Source organism: Prinia subflava, chromosome Z, assembly GCF_021018805.1.
Source record: "Prinia subflava isolate CZ2003 ecotype Zambia chromosome Z, Cam_Psub_1.2, whole genome shotgun sequence".
In the NCBI taxonomy this organism is placed as follows: domain Eukaryota; kingdom Metazoa; phylum Chordata; class Aves; order Passeriformes; family Cisticolidae; genus Prinia; species Prinia subflava.
This window is the reverse complement of record NC_086283.1, coordinates 33,494,555-33,521,520: the sequence shown is the minus strand read 5'-3', so window position 1 is coordinate 33,521,520 and position 26,966 is coordinate 33,494,555. Positions and strand designations below refer to the sequence as shown.

The window sequence follows — 26,966 nt, the reverse complement described above, 5'->3', positions numbered from 1 at the left end:
CTTTTCCTTCTTTTAAATAGTGCTTGATCCAGGAACCAATTTTTCACTCTTCTCTGGCTGAACACAGGGCCAGCTGGTTTTCACAATATTCTATGAGCTTTGCGCATTCGATGGGGCAGAGATGGGGACCTGTTATTTGGATAGCGATGACAGGTTTTGAGGATTCGTTTAGGCTAGATGGCACTTACTCGGCAACAGAGTAAGCGTCAGCCTGACCTTTATTTTTGCCAGCAGTGACAAAACGGCAGACAGACACTATCATGTGGCTCTAAAACTCTTCGCCGGTGACCCCGCCGAGGTACCTGCCCCGCTCTTGGCGGCGGCGGCACGGAGGGCTCTCCTCTGCCCCGCCTTACAGAGTCGCCTGTCTCAACGATGACGCTGTGCCGATGGAGCGCATACCGCCGCCACCGGGTTTCTCCGGAGGGCTTCGCGGGATCCCGCTTCCTGCACAGCGCCCGTCCTGCTGTCTCCTGCCCGCGTGGACCCGGGGCCCCGTCCCGGGCAGTGCGGGGAGCCCCACCTCGCGGGTCCCGCGGGCAGGGAAGGGGGAGCCAACTCAGGTTCGCGCCGGGGTCACGGACACCCCGACCGGGCGGGGCATCCCCGGCGCCCCTCCCGCCTTCCCGCGGCAGCGGCACGAGGGGGCCGCAGCCGGAGCGCGCGTCCGTCGCTCCCCGCGCCTCCAAGCGTTGCGCACCTTTCGGGACCGGGCGCTGATTGGCGGGGTGCTGCCAGTGACATCAGCCGGCTCACTTCCCATTGGCCGGCCCGTTGCTGGGACCGTAGGACTTCCAGGGAGACACTTAACCAGCTCGGCGCCGCAGCCCCGCGCCGCCCCCACAGCGGGCCTCCGCCCGAGGCCACCACCGGCTCCTCTAGGGATCAGCCGGGCGGCGGCGGGGCCTCCTCGGCAGAGAGCGGGGCCGCGGAACCCCCGCCGTCCCACCCCAGAGGAGCCTCAGCATCGCTGCTTTAAGCGGTCGCGGCGGGGCGCCCAGAGTAGCACGCGGCCTGGGGAGGGAGCGTGGTGATTGGCGGGGAGGCCGCCCGGCGGACACGCCCCCCCTAGAAAAGGGGCGCTGTGAGTGGCGTGGGGGGAGAAAGTAAACACAGCCGGCCGGCTCTGCCCGCGGACCGGCCGGGGCGGGAGGGGCTCCGCGCCTGACGTGATGGGCCCCGGCGCGGCCGCCCTCGGGCAGGACCACGCGGGGCGCGGGGCGGGCCGTCTACTCTCCCCCGGCCCCTGCGCCGGACCCGAGCCGGCCGCGCGGGCGGCGCTCCCCCCTCGCCGTCTGCGCGCCGCCCCCGGGGGGCGGCGGTGAAGGACCTGCCCGGCGCCCCGCTATTTATTCGCCCCCACGCCCCCTTCCTCCTCCGCCCCGCTCTTTCCCGCGCCGCGGGCGGGCCATGGCTGGCGGCGGCGCGGTCGGGCCGGTGGACGAGCACTGAGGGTGGACGGAGCCCCCTTGTCGTCGGGGCGCGGCCACACCATGTCGGCAGTCGCGTACGTGGACTTCGTAGCGGCGCAGTGCCTGGTCTCCATCTCCAACCGCTCCGCCGTGCCCGAGGCGGCGCGGCTGAAGGTGCCGGGAGAGGGGGAGGCGGCCCGGGATCTGCGCGACCCCCGCGACGCCTGGAAGGACTACTGCGCCCTGCTGGCCATCGCCAAGAGCCTGCTGGAGCTGAACAAGTATCGGCCGCTGCCCGCCCCCTCCGTCTGCAGTGACAGCGTGGAGAGCCCCGACGAGGACGCGGGCTCCGACAGCGACGCGGCCACCGAGCAGGGCTCCAGCCCGCCCCGCAGCCCCCCGCCGGGGCCGCCCCCCCGCCTGCGCGCAGCCGGGGCCGCCCCTAAGGGGAAGCTGGCGGCCGAGAAGCGGCACAAGTGCCCCTACAGCGGCTGCGGCAAGGTCTACGGCAAGTCTTCCCACCTCAAGGCGCACTACCGGGTCCACACAGGTCAGCGGTGGCGGAGGGAAGAGGGCGGGAGTGAGCGCTTGTCCTCGGATGAACCCGGCCAGCGGCGCGCCCGGCATCCCCGCGCGGCCCTGCCGTCCTGCCGCGCCGCTCTGCCTTCGGGGCTGCTTCGTGACGCTCTCTCCTTCACGCCCCCCTTTCTTTCCCCCGCTCTCCTCGCCCCCAGCTCTCATCGGCGCCCCTTGTCCGGCGGGAGCTGGCGGTCGGCGGGGCTGTGACACCGCCTCCCGTCGCGCCCTGCCTGGCGCCCACCTGCGTCGGCCTGGAGCCGGCCCGGGTCCCGGCGGGCAGTGCGGGCCGGGCGGCAGATGCCGGGGAACGGAGCGAAATTCGCGTGTCGGGCGCGGCTCTGGGGATGGTGGCGTGGGCCGCCTAGTTCGCTCGGGGCGTCGGCGAGGGAAGCACAGGGGCGGCGGGATTCGGGTTTTCTGCCGCTGTAGGCGGACGAGCGCCTGCACCGGGTCAGAACTCGGCACCTCTTCCGCAAGGGAGACGAGAGCAGCGCAGTCGCCGCCCGCGCCCCTCTCGCCTATCCCGCCGTCGGAACCCGCGGCCTGGGCCGCAGAGTTGGCGGTGAGCTCTCCTCGGCTGCGGGGACTGGACACCGCGGGGCCATGGCGCCGGAGCAGGGGCCGGCGGAGCTGCCGGCTCGGCTCGGCTCGGGAGGGGGCGGCGGCGGCGTCTCCCTGCACGTCGGTGAGCTGGCTGCACCTCTGGGGCTTGCGGACACACCCCCCTCCGGCGGGCTGGATGGGCGAACGCGGGAAGCGCGTCACCTAAAGCCGGTGTCGGGCGGTCGAGCTGGCGGTGGAGCACCGGTGGATCAGACCACTGCCGGCTGCTCCTCGAACCGCCCCGGCCCTGCCCGGGCCGCGCCCTCGGCCGAGGGGATTCAGGCGCCGTGCAGGGAGGGCCGAGCCCGCTCTTCCCTGTGGCAGCGCCTCTCACTATCGTTTATCGCGATCCGGCTTTTACACGTTCCACAAGGGCTTCATTCATCAAGCTGTGTGCTCCCATTCCCGGCCTTCGCCCGGGCGCCTCGGAGGGTGTGGCAACATGGAAACCTGGAGATAAAACATATCTGCGGTAGCCTGGCCCCAAGGGGACAGCAGTTGCAGATTTCTCTGTTCGTTTCTTAGTGTTCGTTTTGGTTTGGTGTGGGGGTTTTTTTGTTTGTTTGTTTGGGGGTTTTTTGTTTGTTTTTTTTTTGGTGGTGGTGGGGGGGTTTATTATTATTTATTTGTTTGTTTTTAGACCTTCAGTGCAAGTGATGGAATAAAAACCTTTATAGGTCTGAATTGCTCTTGGGATCGTAGTGGAGTACAGAAGGCTGCTTTAAAAATGTTCTGAATTTAAGGGTTGGGCGCAGGAACAGAAAGGAATTAATCAAAAGAAACATACACTGCCAAGATATTTCGTGTGCTTCACATCAGTCAATGAGGGTGTCTTTCGGTTTTTTTCTGTCGGTGGTGATGGTTAGTGGTATAATACAAAATGAGTTGATCACCCAAGGAATGTACTGTCAGGCATTGCTGTAGAATTCAACAGGGGGTTGGGTAGTATATGATCACATCTGCGCTCTAGCTCAGCTTCTGTTGCTCCAGTTCACTGATGTGCGTGCACTGCAGAGGAAGAGGCTCGGTGCTGGTTGCCTACCGGTGCCCTGCTGGCAAATCTAATGGGTGCTTATCTCAAGAAGCTAGAGAGAAGGGGGTAGGATTACTTGATATGGCTCAGCGATGAGCTCTGAGGTTAGACTTTCTCTTTGAGCTGGGAAAGAGGATGGTCAGTGGTGACTCTATGCTGACCTCATGACCAGTGCTAAGGGTTGTTGTGTTACCTGTTCAGAGACTGCAGCTCACGTGCTCTTTTGGAGGCTGAGTGTAACTGGTGCTCTCCAAGATGTTGTCTCATAAATAACAAAGAAAACGTTAATATTGTTTCCATTTACTCATGCTCAAATAACCACCACAATAAGGGAACCAGAATAGATGTTGGCTGAGATAGCATTCTGTGTGATGACATGTAAATTATTGTACCGTACAACCCCCACACAGCTTGCTGTAAGCAGTAGTGTCATAATAAGTACTGCTGAAGTGGTATGAGGTTTAGCATGTGCTGCTTACATGTGGGTGGCCTTAGCTCCAAGCATGAGGCGTTTGACTCAGATATACTGATGTACTGTCATGGTAGTTCTGTGTGATTAAAATCACTGCAGACATCCAAGAGTAATGAACTTTTAGAGCTTCCTAATGTGAACTTAATTGTAGCTAACTGAAACGCTGAATGACACTGATAATGTTAATTATTTTTATAGATGACAAAAATTCCTTAGCAACAGTGTGATTCAATGGGATCTCTGTAGTTATTGATAACTGTATATTGCAGAACATTAATGGGCCCTTCTTAGTACCATTTTAGTTCCTTTTTTTCAAATAGAGACAAATAATGTCTCTCTCATCTTTTTCACCAGGCCACCAACTAGGTTTCTTGCTGCAGTGTAGCCTTTAGTAGAAGTAGCTGCACAGCCACCAGTAGAAGCTTCCTGGTCTTAAATTTTTAATATTTAATCCCAGTATTTCTATCTTGGAAAATGGCTTAAGGATTTCTGTTCACACTCATGAAGTTGTGTGTACTCACAGTTCTCTTTATTCATGAATCCTAACCAAGCAAGCTGGGAAGCTCTGGATCCTTCTCTTTCTGTGTAGTGGCTGGGAATCTAAAAACTCATGAGTTCATCTTTGGTAGCCTAACACAAAGCAAGAAACAAAATACCAAATCAAGGTGCAAGGATAGAAGGCCAAAACTTGGATGCTCAGAGGTTAGAGGTCTGTATCTTATTAACCATTCATTGAACTTGTTGGTTCAAACGTTCCATATTTCAGATACTAAAAATGTCTGTATAACTGTTTGCTTGAAGTTTGGGCCTTTGATGATAATGCAAGTTCAATTTCCAGAAGGCCCAAATTAGCCATCAGAGATTTGCTTTGGGTTGAACTTTACAGAAAGAGATCAGCAGATGGCACTGCACATCATACTTGTGCAAGCAGTCCCCTTGCTTGTGCTGCTAGGCCTAGGTGAGATCCCAAGCCCTAGAAGTGGTACAGAGATCAGGAAAAGGTGAAGGACCCATCTGACCAAGAAAAAGACAAGCAACAGCAGATATGCAGAGAGTTACCTTCAAAATGCATGGAATTCTCTAAATAGGTGGGTATAGAGGTTTGTTTATGACAGGTGTTGTGTACAGTTATTATTAGCCTCAAAGATGGAGATGGGGGAACAGCTTAATAGAGAGGGATGTGCAGACCAGAGGATTTCCAGGGAAAATGAAGGTGTACAAGAACAAACAAGCAATCTCAGTCAGGAGGCCTGGCTGGAGATTGTAGGGCAAAAGGCAGGGAGAGAAACTGACAGGAGAAACCAGCTGTATGAAATTCATGTTTGCTATCATGGTGTGAATATAATCCAGTTAAAGGCACATGACCACTGAGACCAGATCTTCTCTGTCCCTCCTTCCTGACCAGTAAGGTACCATAAAAGTAGCTTGTGAGATGCTTCTTCCTACTGGACTTGTAGGTTTACTTGCCTGGGGAGGCTGAGGATTGATGGGAATTTCATATACACATCAGATGCCCTTAATTAAGAGTTTAGATGCTCAAAACCCAGATGTGGGAAAAGTTCTCCCTCTTCAGCTAGACCTTTCAGCCAACTTGTATCATCATGTAAAGTGGTTTCAGATAATGCTAAGAGTTTTGTTACACCAGGCAGCTGATGCATTCTTAGGTGCTCTCACCATTTGGCTCTTACCAGTGCTCAGAACCAGGGCTTAGGAGAGGTGTGAACCCTAAGGTTGACACTCTGCACAGGGAAGCGTAGGAGCATTTCTAGCAGAGAGTAAGAACAGTCACTGCAGCTGCCTGTTGCTGCTGTCCAGGTATCATGGTGTTTGACTTGCCCCTGTATCAGTTTGGTTCGACTGTACTGCTTTGTTATATGTGTTCTAGATTATCTCATGCAACAGACTGTAGAGATACTGGTATGCTGACAGTCCTCTGCTCACCGAGATCTTTCTCGGTAATTTTGTTTGAGCATAATCTGAAATTTAGCATTTTAAAACCCTCCTATCCAGCTCATGCTATGTCACTTTAGCCAGATCCTTTAGAATAGAACCCAAGAGCAAAAAGTGGAGTCAACAACACATCTTTTGTTAAATTCAGATTGCCATGTGAAATATCATGGTGAATGAAAATCCACAAATTGGGTCTTGGAGAAACATGATGATCCTGACTGGGAGTCTTACCAGCTGAGTAGGGTAGGCAGAAATCCTCAAGATTAGGTTCAAAGTTGTCCCAGTTGTCTTGTTTTCTGATTAAAAAAATTAAGATTTTAAGCAGGTGTATGTGTCACTTATGAGACAGTGCTCCAGAAAAGTTTATTGAGTCAACATGACAAAGTTCACATGTAGGACAGAAGCAAAGGGTAGGCATTACCCATAAGAGCACAATTCCAGCTTCCAGATGGATGTATTGAAATTGCAGCTTTACAGAGTTCTGCATACTGTTTGTGCTGTGGCACTGTGGCATGTGGTGGGTGCTACTGCTCTTGTTAGCCTGTTTCTTGCAGTGCCAGGTGTTAGGATTGCTGCAGAAATTCCTTTGTTCTTCTTTGTTGGCTGCTGTGTTGTTGTGCACCAAGCTACTTGCTCCTGTGCTTCTGGCCTTGAACACCTTTCAAGCCTGCAGCTGGAAGAGCAGGGAAGGGCCAATTAGATATTAAAGAAACAGGGTCTGAGGGAGTGATGGCAAAGAACACTTCAGACACTGTTCACTTGTGGTAGTGCAGTTCACCATCTGTATTCAGGTTAGGATGAATGTGCATAGCCTGAGAGCACTCTATAAATACCGTAAACTTGAGGGAAAAGTCTGTTGAAACACTGGTTAATAAATTCAGAATGAAATATCAAAAGTTATGTTATCTTTCTGAATGCATGTAAAATTGGATTCTTCCTTTCCCTGTCAAAGCTGTTTCCTCTTAGCAAGGAAATTTGATTATTCGTATGGGACAGGAACTTAAACCCAGTGTCCTTTAATTCCAGGTAAGTGCCCTAAGCACCAGGCTAGGAGTTGGCCTCTCTCCATTGTTCAGTTAATACTCAAGTATTACTGCAAAATGGAGGAAGTTCACATGAAGATAAGCCAGGAAAGGAGAAGAGCTAGGAACCTGTCTCACATATCCAAGAACATACTGCTGAGGGCTCTCGTCTCAGCTACAAAAGCGTAGATTTAACTCTCTGGTGAGGTTTGGAAAGATCCTTCCTCTCCCACGTAGCTTACTGGCCTCATGTCTTTCTCTCTCCGTTTATGTGTATGGAGGCACAGTCCCTCAGAGAAAGCCTTTGTAACAGTCAAGGAGGTTTGTGCTCTGACAGAGAAGCTAAAAGGGCTTCCCTTGCATCTGATACTGTGTCACAGTGGGATAACAGCAAGACAATTTTCCTGGAATTCACACTCAGCAGCAGCAGGTTGTAGCAGGTGGTTTTGCATCTGGACTTTTGAAAGAGACTCAAAACACCTGTATGTCCAAGCAGCTGCTGAGTGGTAGTTTTAAGAATGTCAGAACATCCTGAATACTTGCTGAAAGCAGCCTTTTTTAATACTTGAACCAACCTGTGGTGTTTAATCCTAAATCCTGGCAGAATAAACCCCTTGCTGGAACCCATCCATCACCTATCCCATCTGTTTCATCTGTTGTGCAGTTAGATGACTACGGTTTAGGTGTTCCAGAAAGCGTTGGTTTAGGCATATAGTCCATAACTTCCTCACTGCTGATCTTTCTCTGCGCCAGTATTTGGTTGCCATGTGTTTTAATGATCTGATTTTGGAATACCTCCAAAGAGGAAAACGTTTGCTTGAAACGCCTCCAATCTGTCTGCCCTGAAGAGCTATCTTCACCAGAATATCTTGCATGTGGACACTCAGTCAAAGTCCAGTGTCCCACAGGAAATTGCTCATTCAGGGTGCATGGGGCAAATAACTGGGGAGAAAAGTGAGAGAGAGCTGAGACAGCAGATATTCTGTGTATTAAAGCCACTGTGAACTGCAGCTCCTAACCTCAGTCATTCACACATAAAGCAGCATTTTGTGGTGAGAAGGCAGATAACTGATCAGGATACCACTAATGATTGTACTTCTGTTAATGAGTCTGCTAATGCCTACCCAGTAATATTTTTTTCAGAAACCTTTTCTACTTAAGAGTGCAGTGTGGGAAAATCTGAAATATCCCAGGGTAGGAAGAAAAATATTATCTTTTTGTCTATTCAGAATTAAGCGGACCTGCCTCAGGTCATACAAAGTAGTTTGAATATAGAGTTTAAACTTGCACAGAAAGAAGAAACTTTGTTTTGCTGTAGAAGGAGGGGAGAAGGAACAAGTCAAAAATGGCAGATGTAGCAAGAGGGTTAAGTTTAAAAGGATCTGCAAAGACCTTTACATCCTTGTGATGTACATCTTTACAACCTTAACATCTATGTGATTTAAAGTAAGCCAGGGTTGCAGGAGTTCTTAGACTGTAGAGAAGACCTGCGAAACACCACCTATTAACTTATGCTGAAAATAAACTGTCTCTCACTATGTTTCTAGGACCACATAGCACAAAGAATGAGAGTCTGCAGATGCACCTGTTCCTATTATCTATAAATCAATTTTTCATTCACTTTTTACTTCTGTAAGCTGCCCTGCATATCTGTGTATATACATACTCATCTTTTTTTTTTTTTTTTTTTTTTTTTTTTTTTTTTTTTTTTTTTTTTTTTTTTTAAGAAAATTGTTTATTTTGTGTGTCTGTTGTGTTAGGATCCAATCACACATCGTTTCAAATTATCATGTTGTACTACTGACCTTTCCTTCATCTTCCAATGGAAAACCCCATTGGAGGCATAACTTAAAAAGTCAGTAGCATACAGCCACTAAGGGGAACCGTGTATAACAGCACTGTGTGTTCATGTTTCATTCTCCTGTTTCAAGCTTTAGCATTACTACCCTCAAAAATCATAAATAAAAAGATAAGCCTTGCCTGAGCTGACACAGATACCCGTATCCCCAGATGGAGGCAGCACTGGCTTGCACTGTGGCTCTCTAAACCACTGCCTCCCAGCAAGCATATGAGCTGCAAGACTTGTTTTCTCAGAGCTCTGCCACTGACATACCTGCTGCTGCAAAAAGAAAGCATGTCAAATACAGCACTAGCTTTGTTGAGTGGACGGTTATCACATGCCATCAGCCATCTCTGCCTTGCTTAAGTGCTTCCTAGTCCACAGTCCACGCCTGCCTTGCACCTATTGAGACTGTCACTGAGGTGTCATCCCTTAAAGCTTTGTGACCAAAGGGAGCAGTGAATTCTCAGGCTCAGAGATGACCCCTCTAGGCCTGTGTCCTCCCCCAGCTGAGCCCAGGGCTCAGTCCCTGCAGAGTACAGTACCAAAGGCACAGCAGGTGAGGTGATCCTCGAGGGATCTTGAGCAAGCCCTGCCTTTCCCTAAAGCTTTGTGGTTACACTGCTTAACCTTAGAGTACTTTCCTCTGGCATGTGTAATGGATGCTTGGGGTAGCTGTGGTGGAGGTGATGCTGCTTCTGTCATGTCAGAGAGAATTCCAGAAGCAGGGCTTCATTTTTTCTTCACACATAAAACTCCAGGAGGGTGTGGAGGACGAGTTCAGTTTCTTAAGAGCTGCTTGAGGCCAGATTTTAAGCACTACTTTTAGACAGTCAGGTTGGATACTACGATACCTAAAATGTAGGTGCTGCTCCCCAAAGACTGATGCTTGTTATCCAGCCTAGACACCTAATCTCCCTGTTTACAGCTGGGCACTTCTGCAGACTGAAGAGCTGTTTTGAGGTGGATGGTTGGAAATGTGGTTTCCAGGGAATGAGGCAGGATGCCTCAGTTGCTCCTGCTGCTCTGGGATTTAAGTGCCTTACAGAGGCATATACTAGATGGTTCCACACGTGCAAGATGTATTGCACTTCTCCCACACTGCCAGGGGGAGAAAGCAAGCTGTTCTGCACCTCCCACTGCCACCTGCCTCCAGGAGCTGTGACAGAAACCATGAAATAGATTGCAAAAGAGCAGCACAAGTGAAATGCTTGCCTCAGATGCTAAGGGCTGACACTGGGAAAGGGTGATGTGAGGCCTCTGTACAGCTCCCAGTGCTGCCCCAATGTGTAGCTGTGGCCGCAGCCTTCCTGCACTCATGACTCTACATACTGTTTTAATTAATTTGTTTTATACAGGTGATAGTTGTTCAGAAGGTCTTCCAATCATGTCTAAAAGCATATATCAGGGGGCCAAGAAATGCATTTATAACAAACAAAATAGCCCCAGCTCACAATCGTTGGCAGCTCTGCCCCCACCAGGCTCAGGCAGGCAGCTGGCTTGACTTCCTCTGCTCTATCCTTCTCCGTGATTAAGAACCAGTGCAGACACGAGGGAAAGGAGGCAAGCACAGGGGCAGCAGCCACAGGGCTGTGCTGTGACCTATGCAGTCCCACTTATCCAGCTCAGCTCCATGGCACACTGGTTGGTCTGGAATGGAGCAGCAACCTGTTAAGGAGCACAGACAATTAGGAGCCCAAACACTGAAGTATTTTTCAGGGAGGCTTACTAGGGCTTTCAGGCCCCCTGGTGTAACTATACCTCAGCTTACCTGGCCTCTCCTTTTCTTTCTTTGGCCTTTTGGATGACATCAGTGAGTCCCTCCGTGCAACTCTACTATACTTTCTATTGAATGTTTTCCACCTGGCTTCAGGGCTGTTCATTCAAGTCTGTAGCTTTTTGTCTCTACTGTTGTGTCAGGGGAGAACTCCAGGACCCACTTTGTAAATCACTCCTTTGTTGATCTGTGAATGTAAAATGAGCTCACCTGTTATGCCAAACTTCACAGTACCAAGAAATACTGGAGTTCCTGAGTTTTCTTCCAACTCTCTTCCAAGCTGGAAAACTCCTGGGACAGTTTTTATATTTCATGGTTGACTATAAATAGCTGTCACAGAGCTGCCATTTATATTCCCTTCAGGAAGCTCTGAAGAAAGTAGATTAAGGCATCAAACCTGTAGCAGTGCATGGTGGAAAGCTTTTGTGTGAATTTAAATACCTTCAGTTTCCATCTGTGCTGTGTACTAGGGTCAACCTTGCTGCTCTAGAGGCACTGTGTTTGTGGCTGAAGGCAAAAACAAGGCAAAAGCCTGTGCAACCCACAGAGGTGAACTGTAGGGATGTGGAGTGCTCTTCAATCCTTGAACCCTTGTTTCATAAAACCAAAGTTGTGGTGTCATTTACGTTAAGGTGTTTGGGTTTTTCATCATTATAGCAAACATTTATTCCGATAGAGCGTGAATAATAAGGTGTTTTTCTTGTCTTCAAATCAGCTGTCTAAGAGATAAACATTTGCTGGAAGACCTTGGATTTCCAGAGGAAGGGCTGAAAGGGGAGCATGGGACTACCTGCTGCAGGTGCAGCAGTTTTGCCCTACATGTTTGCAGCCCCAAGGCTTCACTGTTCTCCACGATGCCTCCCCACTCATTTCTTCCTGGGCTGGAAGGACTTGTCCTAGGTGAACGATTTTTTTGCATCATTTTCTAACTTATATCACTTTCTAATTTACAAATAATTCAGTAGAATTGAAGTGTCAGAGGAATAATTCTGGCACACCTTTCCCAAGCTACTGTAGTGAGACCAACATGAAAAAACATACAGGCACAGGCAGAGCTCATCTGTTGTTTTGACAAGTCTTCAGGTCATGTACGGTTTTGCTTTAGAATGTGAGTTTCATGTGTTTGGATGGGTTTTTGGCTTCTGCTGGAGGTGAGACTGAAACCTGATGAAGTGAGTTAACAACAACTCCACAGACATTGGCACCATGGCAGGAAACAAAGCAGCTTTTTATGCGCCGATCTGCATTATCCCTGCTCCCCTAAGTCTCTTGTCATCCTTTCTTCCCTACAGGTGAGCGACCATTCCCCTGCACGTGGCCCGACTGCCTTAAAAAGTTCTCCCGCTCTGATGAGCTCACACGGCACTACCGAACCCACACTGGTGAGAAACAGTTCCGGTGCCCCCTCTGTGAGAAGCGGTTCATGCGGAGCGACCACCTGACCAAGCACGCCCGCCGCCACACTGAATTCCACCCCAGCATGATCAAGCGATCCAAAAAGTCCAGCTCCAGCAGCTCCTTGTGAAGGCAGGGCTGGCCCTGGGGGAGGAGTAGGGAAGAGGCAGGCTGTGGCGAGGATGTAGGCCATGGTGCCAGAGCATGAGCATCCACTGCAGTGCCGGTCACCCTCACTGTCCAAAAGCACATGTAGCCGGCATTAAAAAAAAAAAGTACTCAGTATCCCTCCCCATCTTCCACCTTGTGGTTCTGCCCTGAGAACAACAGTCTGGAACAAGTGGAGTGTGGGGTAAAAGGAGGGAAGGGGTGGCCAGCAAGGAGGTAACCACCCCTTCCAATGTTATGCGTTGATACTGGTGTACATACATATGACTGGGCGGTCTGGCCTGTGCCACCACAGTAGCATGACCCCAAAGTCTTTGTGATTGCTGTGTCATGAACATGTTTTGTTGAACAGTGTAATGCTGCTTGTATTTAGAGTCTGTCGAATAAAAACACTTTCCGAGTCACATAAATAACTCAGATAAAAAGTCCATAGCACATTGTAGAAGTGGGTTTACTTCTGTGTATCTTCTGCGATCCTGCACTTAAAGAGACAATTAAGAGAAACATTACATATGTTAGCAATAGTATCTGATTGATATACTGAGATAAGGTGAATTTATACTCAATAAGGCCCATTAAAGTAAGTAGGTATTTTTAATTTTTCTTTGTGTTAACTATATTTTTGAATATCAGCTGGACTTTTCCAGTAAAAACATGTATGATTCAAGAAGATACTTAAAGGAAAGAAGTCCCCATAAAGAGCTCAGTAATTTTCTGACTGTGTGTGTATTTAGCTGTTATTCACTTACCTGGAAAAATACAACCCAGCCTAGATAATATGGTGGGCATGTGGGAGCTGAAGCATATGTCTCTCATATGATCTTATACTTGTCAGTAATACAGTACTGTACTAAAGAAATGCCACTAACAGTGCTTTATTCTGCTGTGGTTTGTTTGAGTGGGTGCACAAAGCAGCTACCATCTTTACAAACTGCTGCTTTTTAAAAGGCTTTTTCTCTTCCTACACTTGCCTTAAAGATTTATTCTCTTCATACCATGGCCTCACTCCCTTGGAGTCCTAGGGAGTAGTGTGTGTTTATGGAGAGAGTAGACCTTTTCTTAAGAGCACTCTACCAATGGAAACACCTAAAATTACTGTAAGGAGCACTTTGGAAGGGCTCCTTTATCTCTTGATTGCTCTTCCTCTGGAGTATGGGGGAATACCACAAGCTAATTTGAAATATAGAAGGTGTCTTGCAATACTTCTTTATGACATAAGCTTCTCTTAGTACTTTGTACCCATGATGCACAGCACATCAAATGCTGATAAAAGCAATGGTAACTTTTATTTTAAAGCTATTTTTTGATCTTTAAAAGGAGCAGAAAGATCACTGAATGAAAACTTTCAGATGTGGTCATTAGTGAATATTTCAGGGTTTTTTAATGTTAAAAGCATGACATTTAAGAGGTTATCAGTGATAAATGATTTTCCCCTCCCCAGTTGCATAAAGGGGGAGAATTCTGTTTACACATTATTTTTTTTCCAGAAATGTTCTTCTGTTTGGTTTTTACCCCTTCCTGCAGAAGAGGAAGGGAAGGTGCAGTCCTGCTACAGAGACATAGGGCCAAATTCATTTTATGAGTATTTACACTGAAACCCAAAGTGTTTCCACTGCAGATGAATTTAGGTCCTCTTGTAAAATTCTGTACATAAAAGATCTTGTCAGCACACCTGCAATTACAGTATCTTACTGTTTTAGCTGATAAAAAGCTTGCTTCTTAGAAACAAACATACAAAATTTACTTGGAGAGTAGAGTGTTTTCCTCTACAGTTGTATATGGCTTTCAGCATTAGAAATCAATTTGCATACTGTGTTTTTACCCGTGTAGTTCATGATAGATTTTGTCTATGTAAAGAGAACTTCTTTTAAAGCATTGGGGATATTGAACAGTCTGTGGAATAAAAAGGGATGTGTTTTCTTCAGTGAAAACATCAGGAAACCAAGCACACTTTCTACCTCCGTTTCAGGTTTTTGAAACATTTATGTTAGAAACCAAACTTTAATTTCTTGTATTCAGATTGAGTCATAGGGACATAGGTTCTTTGTAATAAAAACTGGTAGTGTTGGTGTTTCTACTGATCTAGAAACACAGAAAGTATTCTGCTTATCAGTACTGTTAATGCTGCCTTGTGGAATAGGGTCAGGCCCACAGATGAGCAGCAGATGAGATTCAAAGGTGCATCTCTGTTCATCTTTATTCTTTTCTCTGAAGATCAAGCTAGATTTCAAGTCTCCGTCCTGCAGTCTGGATTGTTGCCATTCTGTGGGACAAATGCAGCACTTGGAAAATTAAAGCCTTGATCCTGTGAAATACAAGAGATCCTCACATCTAGTCAACCACAACTAGAAGCCACAGCTGATAAGCAGCTCCTAAATCAGTATGTAAATGTTTTGGTGACTTAGCTACCAGGATTAACTGATATATGGAAGTAAATGGCCAGCTTTATGGTTTCCATGTTGTGTATTTGGGGTAGAGCACACACTTTAAGAAATGTTCCTGCAAAGTCTGAAATAGACAGGAGGTACTTTAGTCCGTGGGACAATGGGACATGCAAGGCATGTGTCACTACTGCCAATGAAGATCCTGTTTCTGAAAAAAACCCTTCCTAAATGGTAATGGTGTATTTCAGCATTGAACAGACAGGATTAATGTGATTCATTAATCACTGACAGAATGCATTGGGAATTACCAGGTTTGGGGATATCATTGTACTGTTTCTTTATTTGGTTTGGTTTTTTTTCTTTCAGTAAAAGCAAACAATGGCTTTAACACCTAAAACAAACTGCAGGTTAGATCTTGCATCTTGAAGTTGTTTTGAATAGTGTTGCAAGTGTTGGAAAAGGAAAATCAGGTTCTCTAATACTGTATGTACTTGTACTATTTTGGAAGTACTTAATAGCGCTGAAGTTAGGACAGCTCCTCATCTTGATTAAGAAAGTCCATTAGTATAGAGAAGTCATGGATTTAAAGATTATAGCTATATAACATTCTTCTTCTTGAACTTTTTTCATGACCAACATTACAGATCTGTTTTTAGCTTGCAGATGGACTTACGCCAGCATACACCAGACTGGACACATAGTTCAAAATGCTGTTCTACAAACCAGTGATCTGTAACACTGTAAAATACCAACTCCCAACAGTTTAATCAGTTTTATTTTTGTACAGTATTCGTATTCTTTATAAGTTATTTTGCTGTCCTGTTTTGTAAATCACATGAAATTGTAAAAAAAGGAAAAGAAAAAAAAAAGTAGGCATAGATGTTTTTGTACATATGTGTATATATATTGTCCAAATAAAGAAAAACTGAATAAAAACCCTGAAAATGACTGGAGTTATGCAGTAGTCATGTAAACTAGCCGGAATTACTAAAAAACCCAAATACTGCACATTATGAAATTCATGGATTGAGCAGTGTGTGAACCAGCTTCAAAGGTTTTAGTGTTTCTAGTCATCAGAGATTTTCTCTACTTTTCCAGGATGTTTTCCCAGGCACTCCTTCTACAAATACAGTAGGGAGACAGAGACACAACTTGTAATCAGGAAAAAGTGTCCCATCACCTGTATGCTCAAGCTCCCATTAAATCTGTCTCCCAGTGCTCCATGGCTTTTGAGTTCTGAGTGGGGCTCTCCCTCACACCGTACAGCTGCTCAGTGAACAAATGATGCTTCAGCCTGTGCAGCCAGACTGCTGCCTTGGGCTTTCCATGGCTTTGGAGGGTTCACTGGTGGATGGAGCATCTGCTTGGCCTCAGAAAGGCAAGGTATCCTGTGCCAGGGTGCCAAAAAACTACCTGACATGCACCGTCAATGGCATCACAGTTACTGAAAGCAACCACTTACAGAAACTAACTTATCCTGGTACATGGGCATGGGGATATGACTGCAAGATGATCCAAGGGAATGTGCAACCTTCCAGCAATGCAGACAGGGACAAATGGCTTGAATATTGCCATCTGCAGCTGGAACAAAACTTGTAAGCAGTTTCCAGATTTGACTTGATGCTGAGTTGGAGTTTTCCTATGTTGGATGGCTAAAGAACAGATTAAAAAAAACCCCTTAGCATAACATTTTCTTTTTTCAGCTTGTCATTGATTTTATGAGTAAGGGACACAGGACTGTGGCACTGGCCTCACTCCTTTGGAATCCCATCATAAAAGACTTTCCAAAAATTTACCAATCATCTTAAGGTTTTAGTGCTGTAAATTGAACAGCTACCAAAATCTGCCTAATGTAGAGAAGGCCTCAGAAGAATGTTTCCAGCCACTGAGATGTAGTACATTGTACACATGGGTCTTGCCAGGAGTGGTATAAATTTTGAGTATACGTCATGCAAAGACTTGGGTGCACCACAGAGGTGCTGGAAGTAGTGGCATGGTGAAGTGTGACCCTCAACACAGACCTGCTGATTCCGAGAGCACAAAAATTTCAACAAGGTTGTAAGGGTTTTCTGTACTTTTATTTTTCCTCTCTGCCAAGGAAAATGAAAGGAAACACGCCACAAAATGTCCTAAAAGTCTGGTTAGATGCCTGCAGGGTCGCTCACAAAGCCACATACAAAGAAGGTTGGCGTTCTGAATCTGCATGCTGGGTGACCCAGATAATTTTGATCTCCATAAGAGTCTATAGTAATGTTGTTCAGCACTCACTGTTCCAGGGCTAAAAGGTCTGTAAGGTTTCATTTATGCATCAGAGCTCTATAACAATCACTACTTTTTCAATGACTTTTGCTTTGGAAACAAAACCTCTTTCAGGTTGAGCTCCTCACACTGTGCTCAGCCACAGAAAAACTTCTTCAGCAGTAACTTAATGCAAATGCACAATTGTCAGAACTGTACTTGGTTGAGAACTCTTTATGGCAATCCCTTATAGCAGAGGAAGCTTTACCAATGGCAAGAATTTTTCAGCTACCATGCTTTCACTGCCATGCTCTCCTCAGCTGAGAAACTCTCTGACCCCTAAAACACCTCCTCAAACACTTCCACAGATATTGTTGAAATCTTCCCATTTCAAAAAGAGGTCTTGACTGCCATCAGTTCTAATCCTTAACAGACAGTAGTTTATTTCACACACAGTAGTTTTCTGGCTCAGATTACACACAGTATTTTTCTAGCTTATCCATGGCTATTGGGGTGAGCCAAAGTCCTTATTGCTTTCACCTTGTATTTTTGAAATTGCTACAACTGTTGCTGTATTTTTACTGGCTTGTGGCCTCAATTGATAATTGATAAATAGCCTATCACTTTACATATCAAACCCCACCAGCCTCTGTTTCATACTGTCTATTGCCTCTTAGGCCACATAATGCCTGTCTGTACAGTGAAAGATACAAAGGAAATGGAATGTGTAAACCACAGCACAGGGAGAATCACTGAGTACATAAGGGCAGTTCACAATTACAAGATCCAAAAATGCCCTCTTGGAATTCAGAATGCATGGAGAAAGAAACCAACGTGCACAGACAATATCAGAGCCCTTCCAACACTGTGCTAAAAAGGTCCACAGAAAAGTCTTAGACTTTCTCAATGGCTTTTTCTTTCTCTTCTGGCTAGTAGGCAGGGGCCACAAAGACAGCAGCAAAAGTTTCAGAAGACACAGATGTAAGGTATATTAGAGCTTTCCACATGATAGCAGTGTGGGCTCTTCTGCTGTTAATGACTGCTTTGGTGGCCTTGAACAATGTTTCCAAGCAGAAAGAACATTTTGAGGGTCTATGAAAAGCCATGCATAACTGCTCTGTCAAAAAATACAAACCACAGTTGTATTACTAGCCTGTACAATGCTAGTGACAAATCACTGCCTCTGCTTTCCTGCATTGCATGAAATAAGCCAGGCCTTATCTAGAAGCTAAACCACATTCAACTCTTACATCTAATAAGCCATGTTTCTTAGGGGTATTATTTTTAAGCAAACACTTCAAGGGGGACAGCCTTACTGCAAATTTATTCAAACTGAAATAAAGGATTCTCCCCTATATAAGCTACTGCAATGATTTTTTATGAATGATTTTCATTTTTAATGAAATCATTAGAATGATTTCTGACATACTAATGCTTAGGGAATTGAATGCACATTGGCAACTCTACGACTTTAAATATATTAGCACAAAGCCAATATATTTTATACAGCAAAGTGTACTTTAAATACTACAAAAACTCTGACCAGGAAAGTTCTTTGTGGACAGTAGAGTTCAGTTGAGGAGCAAACCTAAAGCAGAATCAAATTCCTCAGCTGCTAGGGCCCACAGAAAACTGTAAAATCGGTGGCTTTTCATCTGAACAGTCCTTTAAGCACCACTGCAGGACAAAATGAGGCTGGTGCTCGTGGTGGTATCTGAGAAGTCCTTTGCACTCCTTGTCCTGATAATTTGCTTTGGATTTACACTGTGTTTGTAATTCCTCAGGAAAATGAACAACATAACCAACAAATTAAAAACCTGCAAAAAACCCAAACCACCAAACCAACCAACCAACAAAAAAACGCATAACCCAACCATCCAAAAAACCCTTCATTGTCCATGAAAAACCTATTATGTGACCCAAACTGAGGAAAACCACTATTAACAGACTGCAGTTAAGGTCGAGCTGTAATGTTCACAGTCTACAGCTTTGGTTATAAATTGGGAAGGGTGAATTGTACATCTTTCCCCTTTAAATTACGTGATCTGGATTCACTTTGAACCATCCATGTTACCTGTTACCTGTGCACTCTTCTGTTCTTTTCCATGGCTCCTTGACATCTTCTGCCACCATCTTCTGAGTTATCATTTCTTCCCTCTATCTTGCTTCCTGCAAAATCAGCTTTGTCCACTACTATGCATGGTTTCTTATCGCCAAAGAAGTGAAGTCTGTCATTCCTTTCCAGCTTGCCATGTTCCCATCACCATGCTTTCCAAAGAGATCAGTCTGTGAGCAGGTGACTTGCTCTTCTATGAATCCACAACAAGCCAACATATTTGCCAAGATCTTATTTAGCTCCGGATGCAAAAAAAGCAGGTATAATATCACATTTTGAGACCAACATACACTGTTGTTGTGGGTTAATCCTGGGCTGCAGCTCAGGGCCACATAGCCATCCTCCCCCCATGGCACAGGTCACAGAATCAGAATGGTAAAAGTGAGAAAACTTCTGGGCTGAGACAAAAACAGTTTAATTTGGAAAGCAATAGCTGTGTGCACAAGCAAGGCAAAACAAGCAAATCAACCACTATTTTCCATCAACAGGCAGGTGTTCAGCTATTCCTCCACAAAAGCAAGGCTCCACCATACATAGTTCAGACATAACCCCAAACACGCCTCCATTTTTCCCCTAGTTTTTACTGCTGATATCATACAGCATGGCATAGCCTTTTGGTCAGTTGTCCCACCTGTGTCCCCTCCCAGCTCCTTGCAAACTTCTTATGCTAGTGGGGCAGTGTTAGAAACACAAAAGGCATCAATGCAGTGCAAAGCACCGCCCAGCAGTAGCAAAAACATCCCTATGTAACCAACAGTATTCTGGTCACAAAACTGAAACATAACTCCATACAAACTTATGTGAAGAAAATTATCCCAGCCAAAACCAGTACAACTGTCAAAAAAACCCCCATTGGCCTAGTGGGGGTAACAGATCAACAGAAGAAACACTGGGAACTGGGGAATTAGCAGATTAGTGGAGAAAAGCTGGAGGAATGTGGTGGAAAGCATAAAGATGGGAACTGGTGTCAGAGGATTACACCACTTGGAAAGAGCTGAGCCACATGAGAGGCTAGTAGGTAGGCTGCTGTAGTGCCGCTTATCACCTCTGTTACTTCTGCCTCTACTGTGTTACTGATCCTTACTTTTCCATGCTTTCCCTGCTCACTTTCCACACTGCTAGAGTCAAGCCTGAAAAGCTTTCAGTGGCTAAAAATATCTTTCTGCACTTACCTCCCCTCTCCCTACTAGTTCAGCCCTGCAAATGGCTGAAGTTAGCATCAAAGTAAAATGAGGTTATAGCAATTACTAGATCAGCCCCTGCTACAAAAAACTGCCCTTCACCCAAGCTATTGGAATATGCAAAGGACACTGGATCAATGAGCCTCGTAGAAGCATGGCTTTTGGCAAGCCTAGTCTGAGTGCAATAGCATAGAAACAGTCATGCGATTTTCAGATGTTTAGGCAGGAGCAAGGGAAGGATTTTTCTTGGAGGAGAGGAGGATTAACTCCCTTCCACATATCCTCTCTCTCACAAGTTATAGTGTACTGAATCGTGGTTTTATTATTAATTAGCAAGGTATGGGGGAAAAAAACCACTTCCAGAACAGTAAGTTCCAGGAGAAGTAATTTTGGACACTGTGTTTTTTAGTGAGTCAGAAGTGAAGAAAGTAATTCTGGCTCAGTTATTTCCAGAGAAGCTAGAGTGCCAAGGTTCCCCCTCCCCTGCTTCCCATGATGTAGCTCTTGTTAGACACCTTCCATCAGACACCGTGCCCATCTGTCCTGGTTTAGGAATGGTACTATCCAATTCTTGCCCCCACAAGACTCTCCAAACCACACACCGTTCTCTTGCTCCATTTTCCCCTCCCCCTGCAGTGTGCTGGAGAGGAGAACTGGACGCACAAAAGACAAAGATCACGGGCTAAAAGAGGTAAGAATTATTCAGTGCAAACAGCAATGAGATATGACAGTGAACAGTAACAGCAACAATACTAGCAACAGAGGGTAAAGGAAAAGAAACCATTCACATGGAGAAACTCCCCAATAATAGACAATTTTCAAGAATACTTTTACAACCAAGATCTTTCAATACAGGGGCAGACAGATAGGCCTGTAGCCTTAATTATGTCAAAGATGCTCTGCTGACCAAATCAACTCTGGATTACAGAGTTTCCACACTTTTATATCTTCTGTTCAGAACTTGTGTTGGGACTCTAATCATCATAGGAATGCTCCAGGAACTCATTTCACAGTCAGACAATTCATTGCCCAACACTGGCCTGCAGTAACAAGAATGTGTGGTTCTCCACTGCACTGAAGGCTCATATATCTATTCAAAAGAACAATTACAATATTTATCCTTTAATACCTAAAACCTTCCAGATTTCAGCTCGTATTCTCTAGTGGGTTACTGTTGGAGTCCAGGATATTCCTCTGGCCGCCCTGGAGGATTTCAAGACTGTACAGGGGGGCCTGGGATCTGTACAGGGGGGCCTGGGATCTGTACAGGGGGGTCAGTTAGACCCACACAGATCCCAGGAGGACACTGACTCTGATTCCTGTCCATGGGAGTGAACACTCACATGCAGGAAGAATCACAAATCCTAAGAATTTAAAATAAGTAGTGGATGGTTTATTATAGAATATAAATATAGAAATTAGGATTCTTAGCATATGGGGCTGAAGAGACAAGATGGAGGAATTGGGGAGTGGCCCCTGTGCTCCTTGTTCTTGCTCTCGTCCCCCATCTTGTGCTGAGTTGGGTTTTAGAGATTGGCTTAGAGTAGAACTGACATGTTAGTATAGGTAGTAGGTATTGGTAAAATTTTGTAAATAAAAAATACGTCTCGGACAGTGGTTGGGTCAAGGTGTGGGTGTACATAAGGTGTGGGGCTCTCTGATCCACCCAGTCTGCTGCGTGTCCTGCACTGCTGGGGATGCCTTGCAGAGCTGAGAAAGAACTAAGATAAGGTACCCTGCCAGGGAGGCCTGGCAGAGCTGAAAAAGGACTGAGATAATGAAGAATAAACAACCTTGGAAATGTGCACCGGCGGACTCAGCTTGTCGTCTCTACCTCTGGTGTGTAACACTTAGGGCAAAGAGAAGACTGAAAACCTTATTACCTCTGGGAACAGCAACCCAGAGGAAACTCCCAGGGAACAGCAACCTTGGGAGAACCCTTATTACCTTGGGGAACAGCAACCCCAAGGAGAATCTCAAGGAAACAGCAACCTTGAGAGGTTATATTTCAAATACATGAATATCAAAGTCTGACATACCAGTTTCACTAGCAAAGTTCATTGCAAGGATGCTGTTAAGAAAAACACCCACTCAAAGCAGACATCAAATTGTTTAATTTTACTTATTTAATAGTTAACTGAATAATCAGGACTTTGTTTTAGGCGTCCAACATTCTGCTGTAACCTGCATTTCCAAATGCTTAACAGTTATGGCAAACACAGTCTATTAAAAATTTTTATGGTTTTCTGTTGAAAAGCAGTTGACTGTACAATCATTCCAGTGCAGCTGACCCCTTGTAAAATCCTCCTGCGTTTAACTTACATGTCAAATCTGCAGCTCTATTTTCTGTATCATCAAAACTGTATCAAGTTTTACTTAGAAAAATAAGCACACAAGAAGTTATATATTGCTTAGTTTTACTTCTGCAAGCTCACTAGGTCACTGTTTCAGGAAGACCTGGAATTCTGTTAGTCTCCTTGCTAAGAGACTTGCTAGAAGCACTACAAAATGAAATGTTACTATATTTATTTATTAATTTTGAGAGAAAGTATTTAGTCAACAATAATATATTAATAAAATCATATTATTTATATTAATTTCGAGTTTATTTCTGCAAAACAAACCATTTTTTTCTACAGATCACCTGAATTGTTTTTTTAAAATTGCAGTTCAATAGAGAAGTGGGATAATAGCCATATATATGGTGAAGTAAAATTATTTATCAAAAGCAAATTCCAATTTTTGGAAAAAAAATGCAACCTCTTAAAAGAGCCAGTCACAAACTAAGCCCAGGATAATATAGAAAAATTACCTGCATTTCTGATGCTGCATTAACTGACAGATTCGGAAAAAAAAATTTTTTAGTTAAACCTACTATTGAGAAAAGTAGGTTATTTGCAGAAAGTGACAACTATGAATGACTTGAAAAAGACAATCATGCATTTCAAATCTGTCAAACATTTGTGTAAGTTTTAAGAACCAAAGTTCTCAATTATCAGTTCTTTGAGGGTTTTCCTTTGACAATTACTGAATTCTTGAAAGCCAGATGTTTCAAGAAAGACATATAAAATATTTCTGCAGAACTATGTGTCTATAGCCATATACCACTATTCATTCATCCTTGTAAGCCGCCGATGCCGTCTCCTGAAGCGCTTCAAGTTCCATTTGTGTGTCTCCAGCATATAAGTTCCATTGTAGACAAGCAGCACAGTCACCTTCTCATGGTAAGTGAGATTAGGCAGGAGCTGGTGAAAAACACAGAAATTGAAGTCAAAATAGCTAGATGTTCCCTATTATGTAAAAAAGCTGACTAAGATCTGTGAAAAACTTAACATCGCAAAAATATCACTATACTAGGATTAAAGCCTGACAAATGAAGTGTATTTGTTCCTAGAAACCGCCTCAAAGGGACTCATTCTTCAGCAAATTTCCATGCATTGCTGTTCTTATTAGAAGAACATCTTTGTATCTAGTCTGTACCTTCTTGCTGCCATCGATCTCATTGCCTTCTTGCTGTATCCAGAGAATAACTCCACTCCTCTGTGGGCACAAAATAATGTTTTCCCTTTTTTTCCCAGGGCAGGACAGGACACAGTAATTGTACCCACGTAAATCTATGTCTCTTTTTAGCCTTGTGCTTCTTTGAGCTAAGCAATTTCCATTAGTGGAACTCAAAACAATCAAAATTACTTAGAAGTTGCACTGCTATCTTCTGGAGTAATTCCAGTCCCTGTGCTAAGGAAAGCTAGATACTTAAGGTAACCCAAACCTTGGCAAACACAAGCCCAGCACACAAAGATGTCATGCAAACTGTAGATTACAAGCAGTGGTCAGGATGACATTGAACAATTTACCTGCAACTGACGCTCAACTTGTAACTTCCCTCTCCCCAGTCATTTAGGCATTTATGCCTTATACCAGATGCTGTTGTTTTTCCCACTTAAATACCAAATTTTATGTTTGTCTGTACTGAAATGAATCCTGTTTTCAATAACAGTTACCTAACTGTTGGGGGTTAGATTTGTTGGGTTCTTTTTTTTCTCTTTCTTACTTACAGAATTTTTCCCCATAAGTTGCTAGGAGACTAAGTACTAGGGTGCTTGTGGGTCCTTGACCAAAACAAAGAAGTGGCCAACAGAGATAGCAGCACCGGGCTACACCTATTGTTTTTGGGTCTCTGGGAGTTTCTCTCAGAGAGGGGAGATAACACAAGTTTTGGAAAAGGTAAAGGACAGAGCTGGGGTCAGCTGCTCTCTCTTGCTCTCCGCACTGGGGAGGACAGTTGGGCTGCTGCTTACTGCGGGATGAGTTCATGGTCATCACTCCACATCGTCCTGGAAAATCAACGGTCATCTGCTCGTGTACCCAGGAATCCTGAGCTCACCTCCTCCTGCCTTGCTGGGCCGGCCCTGCCCCCACCGCTGCTGCTTCTTCGGAGCTTTGAGGTTCCCCTGCTACTCTGTAGCCCTGCACTGCCCAGCCTGGCTGGGACACCCCTGCCACTCCAGCTATCAGCGCAGAGCTCCTCATCTCATCCACCAGCCCGGGACTTTCTACCCTTCCAGCTTGGCCTCTTGAGTCCTGCACGGGTACCGAGATCAAACTACCTAGGGCTTTGTGAAAGAAAGCCCTCGAGGTTCCTGGTTCTGTTTATTATTAATGCTGTAGTTGTTGTTTGTTTGTTTTGTCATATATATCAGTAAAGAACTGTTATTCCTATCCCCATACCTCTGCCCGAAAGCCCCTTTAATTTTCTGAACTAGAATAATTTGGAAGGAAGGGATTTGAATTCTCCATCTCTAGAGAGGTCCTGCCCCTCCCCTAGCACACATCTGTCTTTCAAACCAAGACACTAACCTAAGATTATTTAGAATTCTAATTGTGCTTTACAGTGAAAGAAGGATTAGCTCTCAACATGGTGATTATATTTATGCTCAATAAACACAATCTGTGTCACCACAGATTTGTATTAAAAATACTAATTTTCAAACTCACTTCTACGAACATATTCAGTTCTATTCATTATGACAGCAAACCACAACTATTCAAAATATAATATTCCTAATCAACTACACCACATATTAATTTACACCCCTCCTCTCTGCAGCTTGCTTAAAAATACAACCGGGGAGGTGACAACATACTGAAAAAAAGGGTCACCATTCTTCCAGTATCCACTGGGTACACACATGGAACTTGGCCTAGTATGACAAATTGTCACACTTTCTAGTAGGTGATTACATACTTGCTTTCTAGTAAGTGGTGACATATAGCATAGGCTCAGGCACTGCGGGTAAGCTATGAACAGCAGTCTGGCCTTCTCAGCATGCCCTTTGCAGCCTTTTAATCATCCTCTAATGCAGCCCACACAAACACTCTCCATCAATTAAACCTTTACACGATGTGCTCTCTCACTAAATTTTCTTGTGACAGGCCATTACAACTTGCTATGTCACCTGCTTGTGGGGAGAAGTGGGAAGGAGGCATGAAGAGTATCTTCAGCCATCTCTTCATAACAGTTTCTTGTTGCTGAATAGTGCTGCAACATAGTCCTCCAGTTTCCTCTTACCATGATGTTGACTTTTTTCTTTTTTAAAGTTCTGAGATTTTTTTAAATTCTGGGTTTTTTTTTTAATTTTTATTTTTATTTTTATTTTTATTTTTATTTTTATTTTTATCTTTCTGGTTAGCTCTGCATACTCAGTTTTTTCCTGTCTCTATTCTTAGTAATTTGACAACAGACTCAACTTCTACAGACTCTGGACCTCTGAGAGCAATTTTCTACAACTCCTTAAATTTGGGGAGCATTAGAGTTAGTTGAGCTATCTATCAACATCCAAATCATTCCATTCTTTCTCTAAGTAGGAGAGTGCACAGAAAAGCTGATTCAGTAAGGAGAGGAATTGCAAGAAGACAAAAGGGAACAGATAACACAGAACTTTACGAGAAGGGAATACAGGTGACCGCATTCCTGATAAGTAACAGCTGTGTTAATGACCCAATTCAGGCTTGCCCCTGATGAGTCACAGCTATATCCAATAAGGATACGTGTGATAAAAGGGAGTGGATTAGCTGATGAATGGCTCATGGAGGGTGATGAATGTGATGACCATGAAGAAAAAGGATCCTGAGGGGAGAAAACTGCTGCTGTGAGATCAGTCTGGGTCTGCAGTTAAAACCTGTTGTTGGAACCTGCAGTCACAGTCTAGCTAGGTAAAAGCCTGCTTTCTGAGTCTGCAAACCAATACCTGCAGTCAGTTTAGCAGGAAATAACCAGTAGTCAGGGGCTCCAAGGGAAACCTACGGTAGGAGCTTGCTGCAGCCAGAGTCAGTGAATGGTTGGAATCAGGATGGCTGAGCTGTAAAGAGGAATAAACCAGAACCCTTTTCATGCTGTTATAAACAAGAAGTCTGTGTCTCGGCTCATTCCCACCCTCTAACGAGAGGGCTGCTGCAACACAGAACAGCAAAGAAGTAATGTGGTTAGGAAATGACCAAACTGCATGGAGGTAAACATACCGCAGATTAGAAGAAACAAGCATTACCTTCCATCTCCTTCCAGTAAAATAAATGCTATGAGGTGGCTTTACACAGACCCTTCAATTGCTATTTACTGAAAAAACAAGACATATCAGCCAGATTTTCTAAACTACAGTATATAATGGGATACAGAAGTGATACCTTAATAAAAACCAGTACACTACTGACTGCTTGTCTCCCTGTACTAGTAATCTTTACTGTTTCAATTTGTCTTGGATCAAGCTGAACGTAACATTAGTCTCTGTTAACAGTGCAG

General features: G+C 45.1%; 2 protein-coding genes across 3 annotated transcripts in view; one reads left to right on the top strand and one right to left on the bottom strand.

The window, feature by feature from the left end:
• Window positions 1-1,353: 1,353 nt before the first annotated feature.
• KLF9 (KLF transcription factor 9) lies at window positions 1,354-15,583 on the top strand. Of its 2 annotated transcripts, none has more exons than XR_010083404.1 (2): window positions 1,354-2,553; window positions 11,981-12,108. XR_010083404.1 is itself a non-coding variant. In XM_063421786.1 (2 exons), exons 1-2 carry the CDS (start codon window positions 1,494-1,496, stop codon window positions 12,211-12,213), a joined length of 702 nt encoding a protein of 233 aa, XP_063277856.1. In that variant the 5' UTR covers window positions 1,354-1,493; the 3' UTR covers window positions 12,214-15,583. The 2 variants fall into 2 exon arrangements, 1 of the variants encoding a protein (XP_063277856.1); XM_063421786.1 differs by having other exon boundaries at window positions 1,354-1,962; window positions 11,981-15,583.
• Window positions 15,584-19,378: 3,795 nt separating this feature from the next.
• The window catches only part of SMC5 (structural maintenance of chromosomes 5), a 45,342-nt gene continuing 37,754 nt past the window's right edge, over window positions 19,379-26,966 (bottom strand). Inside the window, exon 24 of the mRNA XM_063421538.1 lies at window positions 19,379-23,415. Within this exon, the coding sequence (XP_063277608.1) occupies window positions 23,278-23,415 (138 nt within the window). The 3' untranslated portion in view covers window positions 19,379-23,277. The remainder of the gene's footprint in view (window positions 23,416-26,966) is intronic.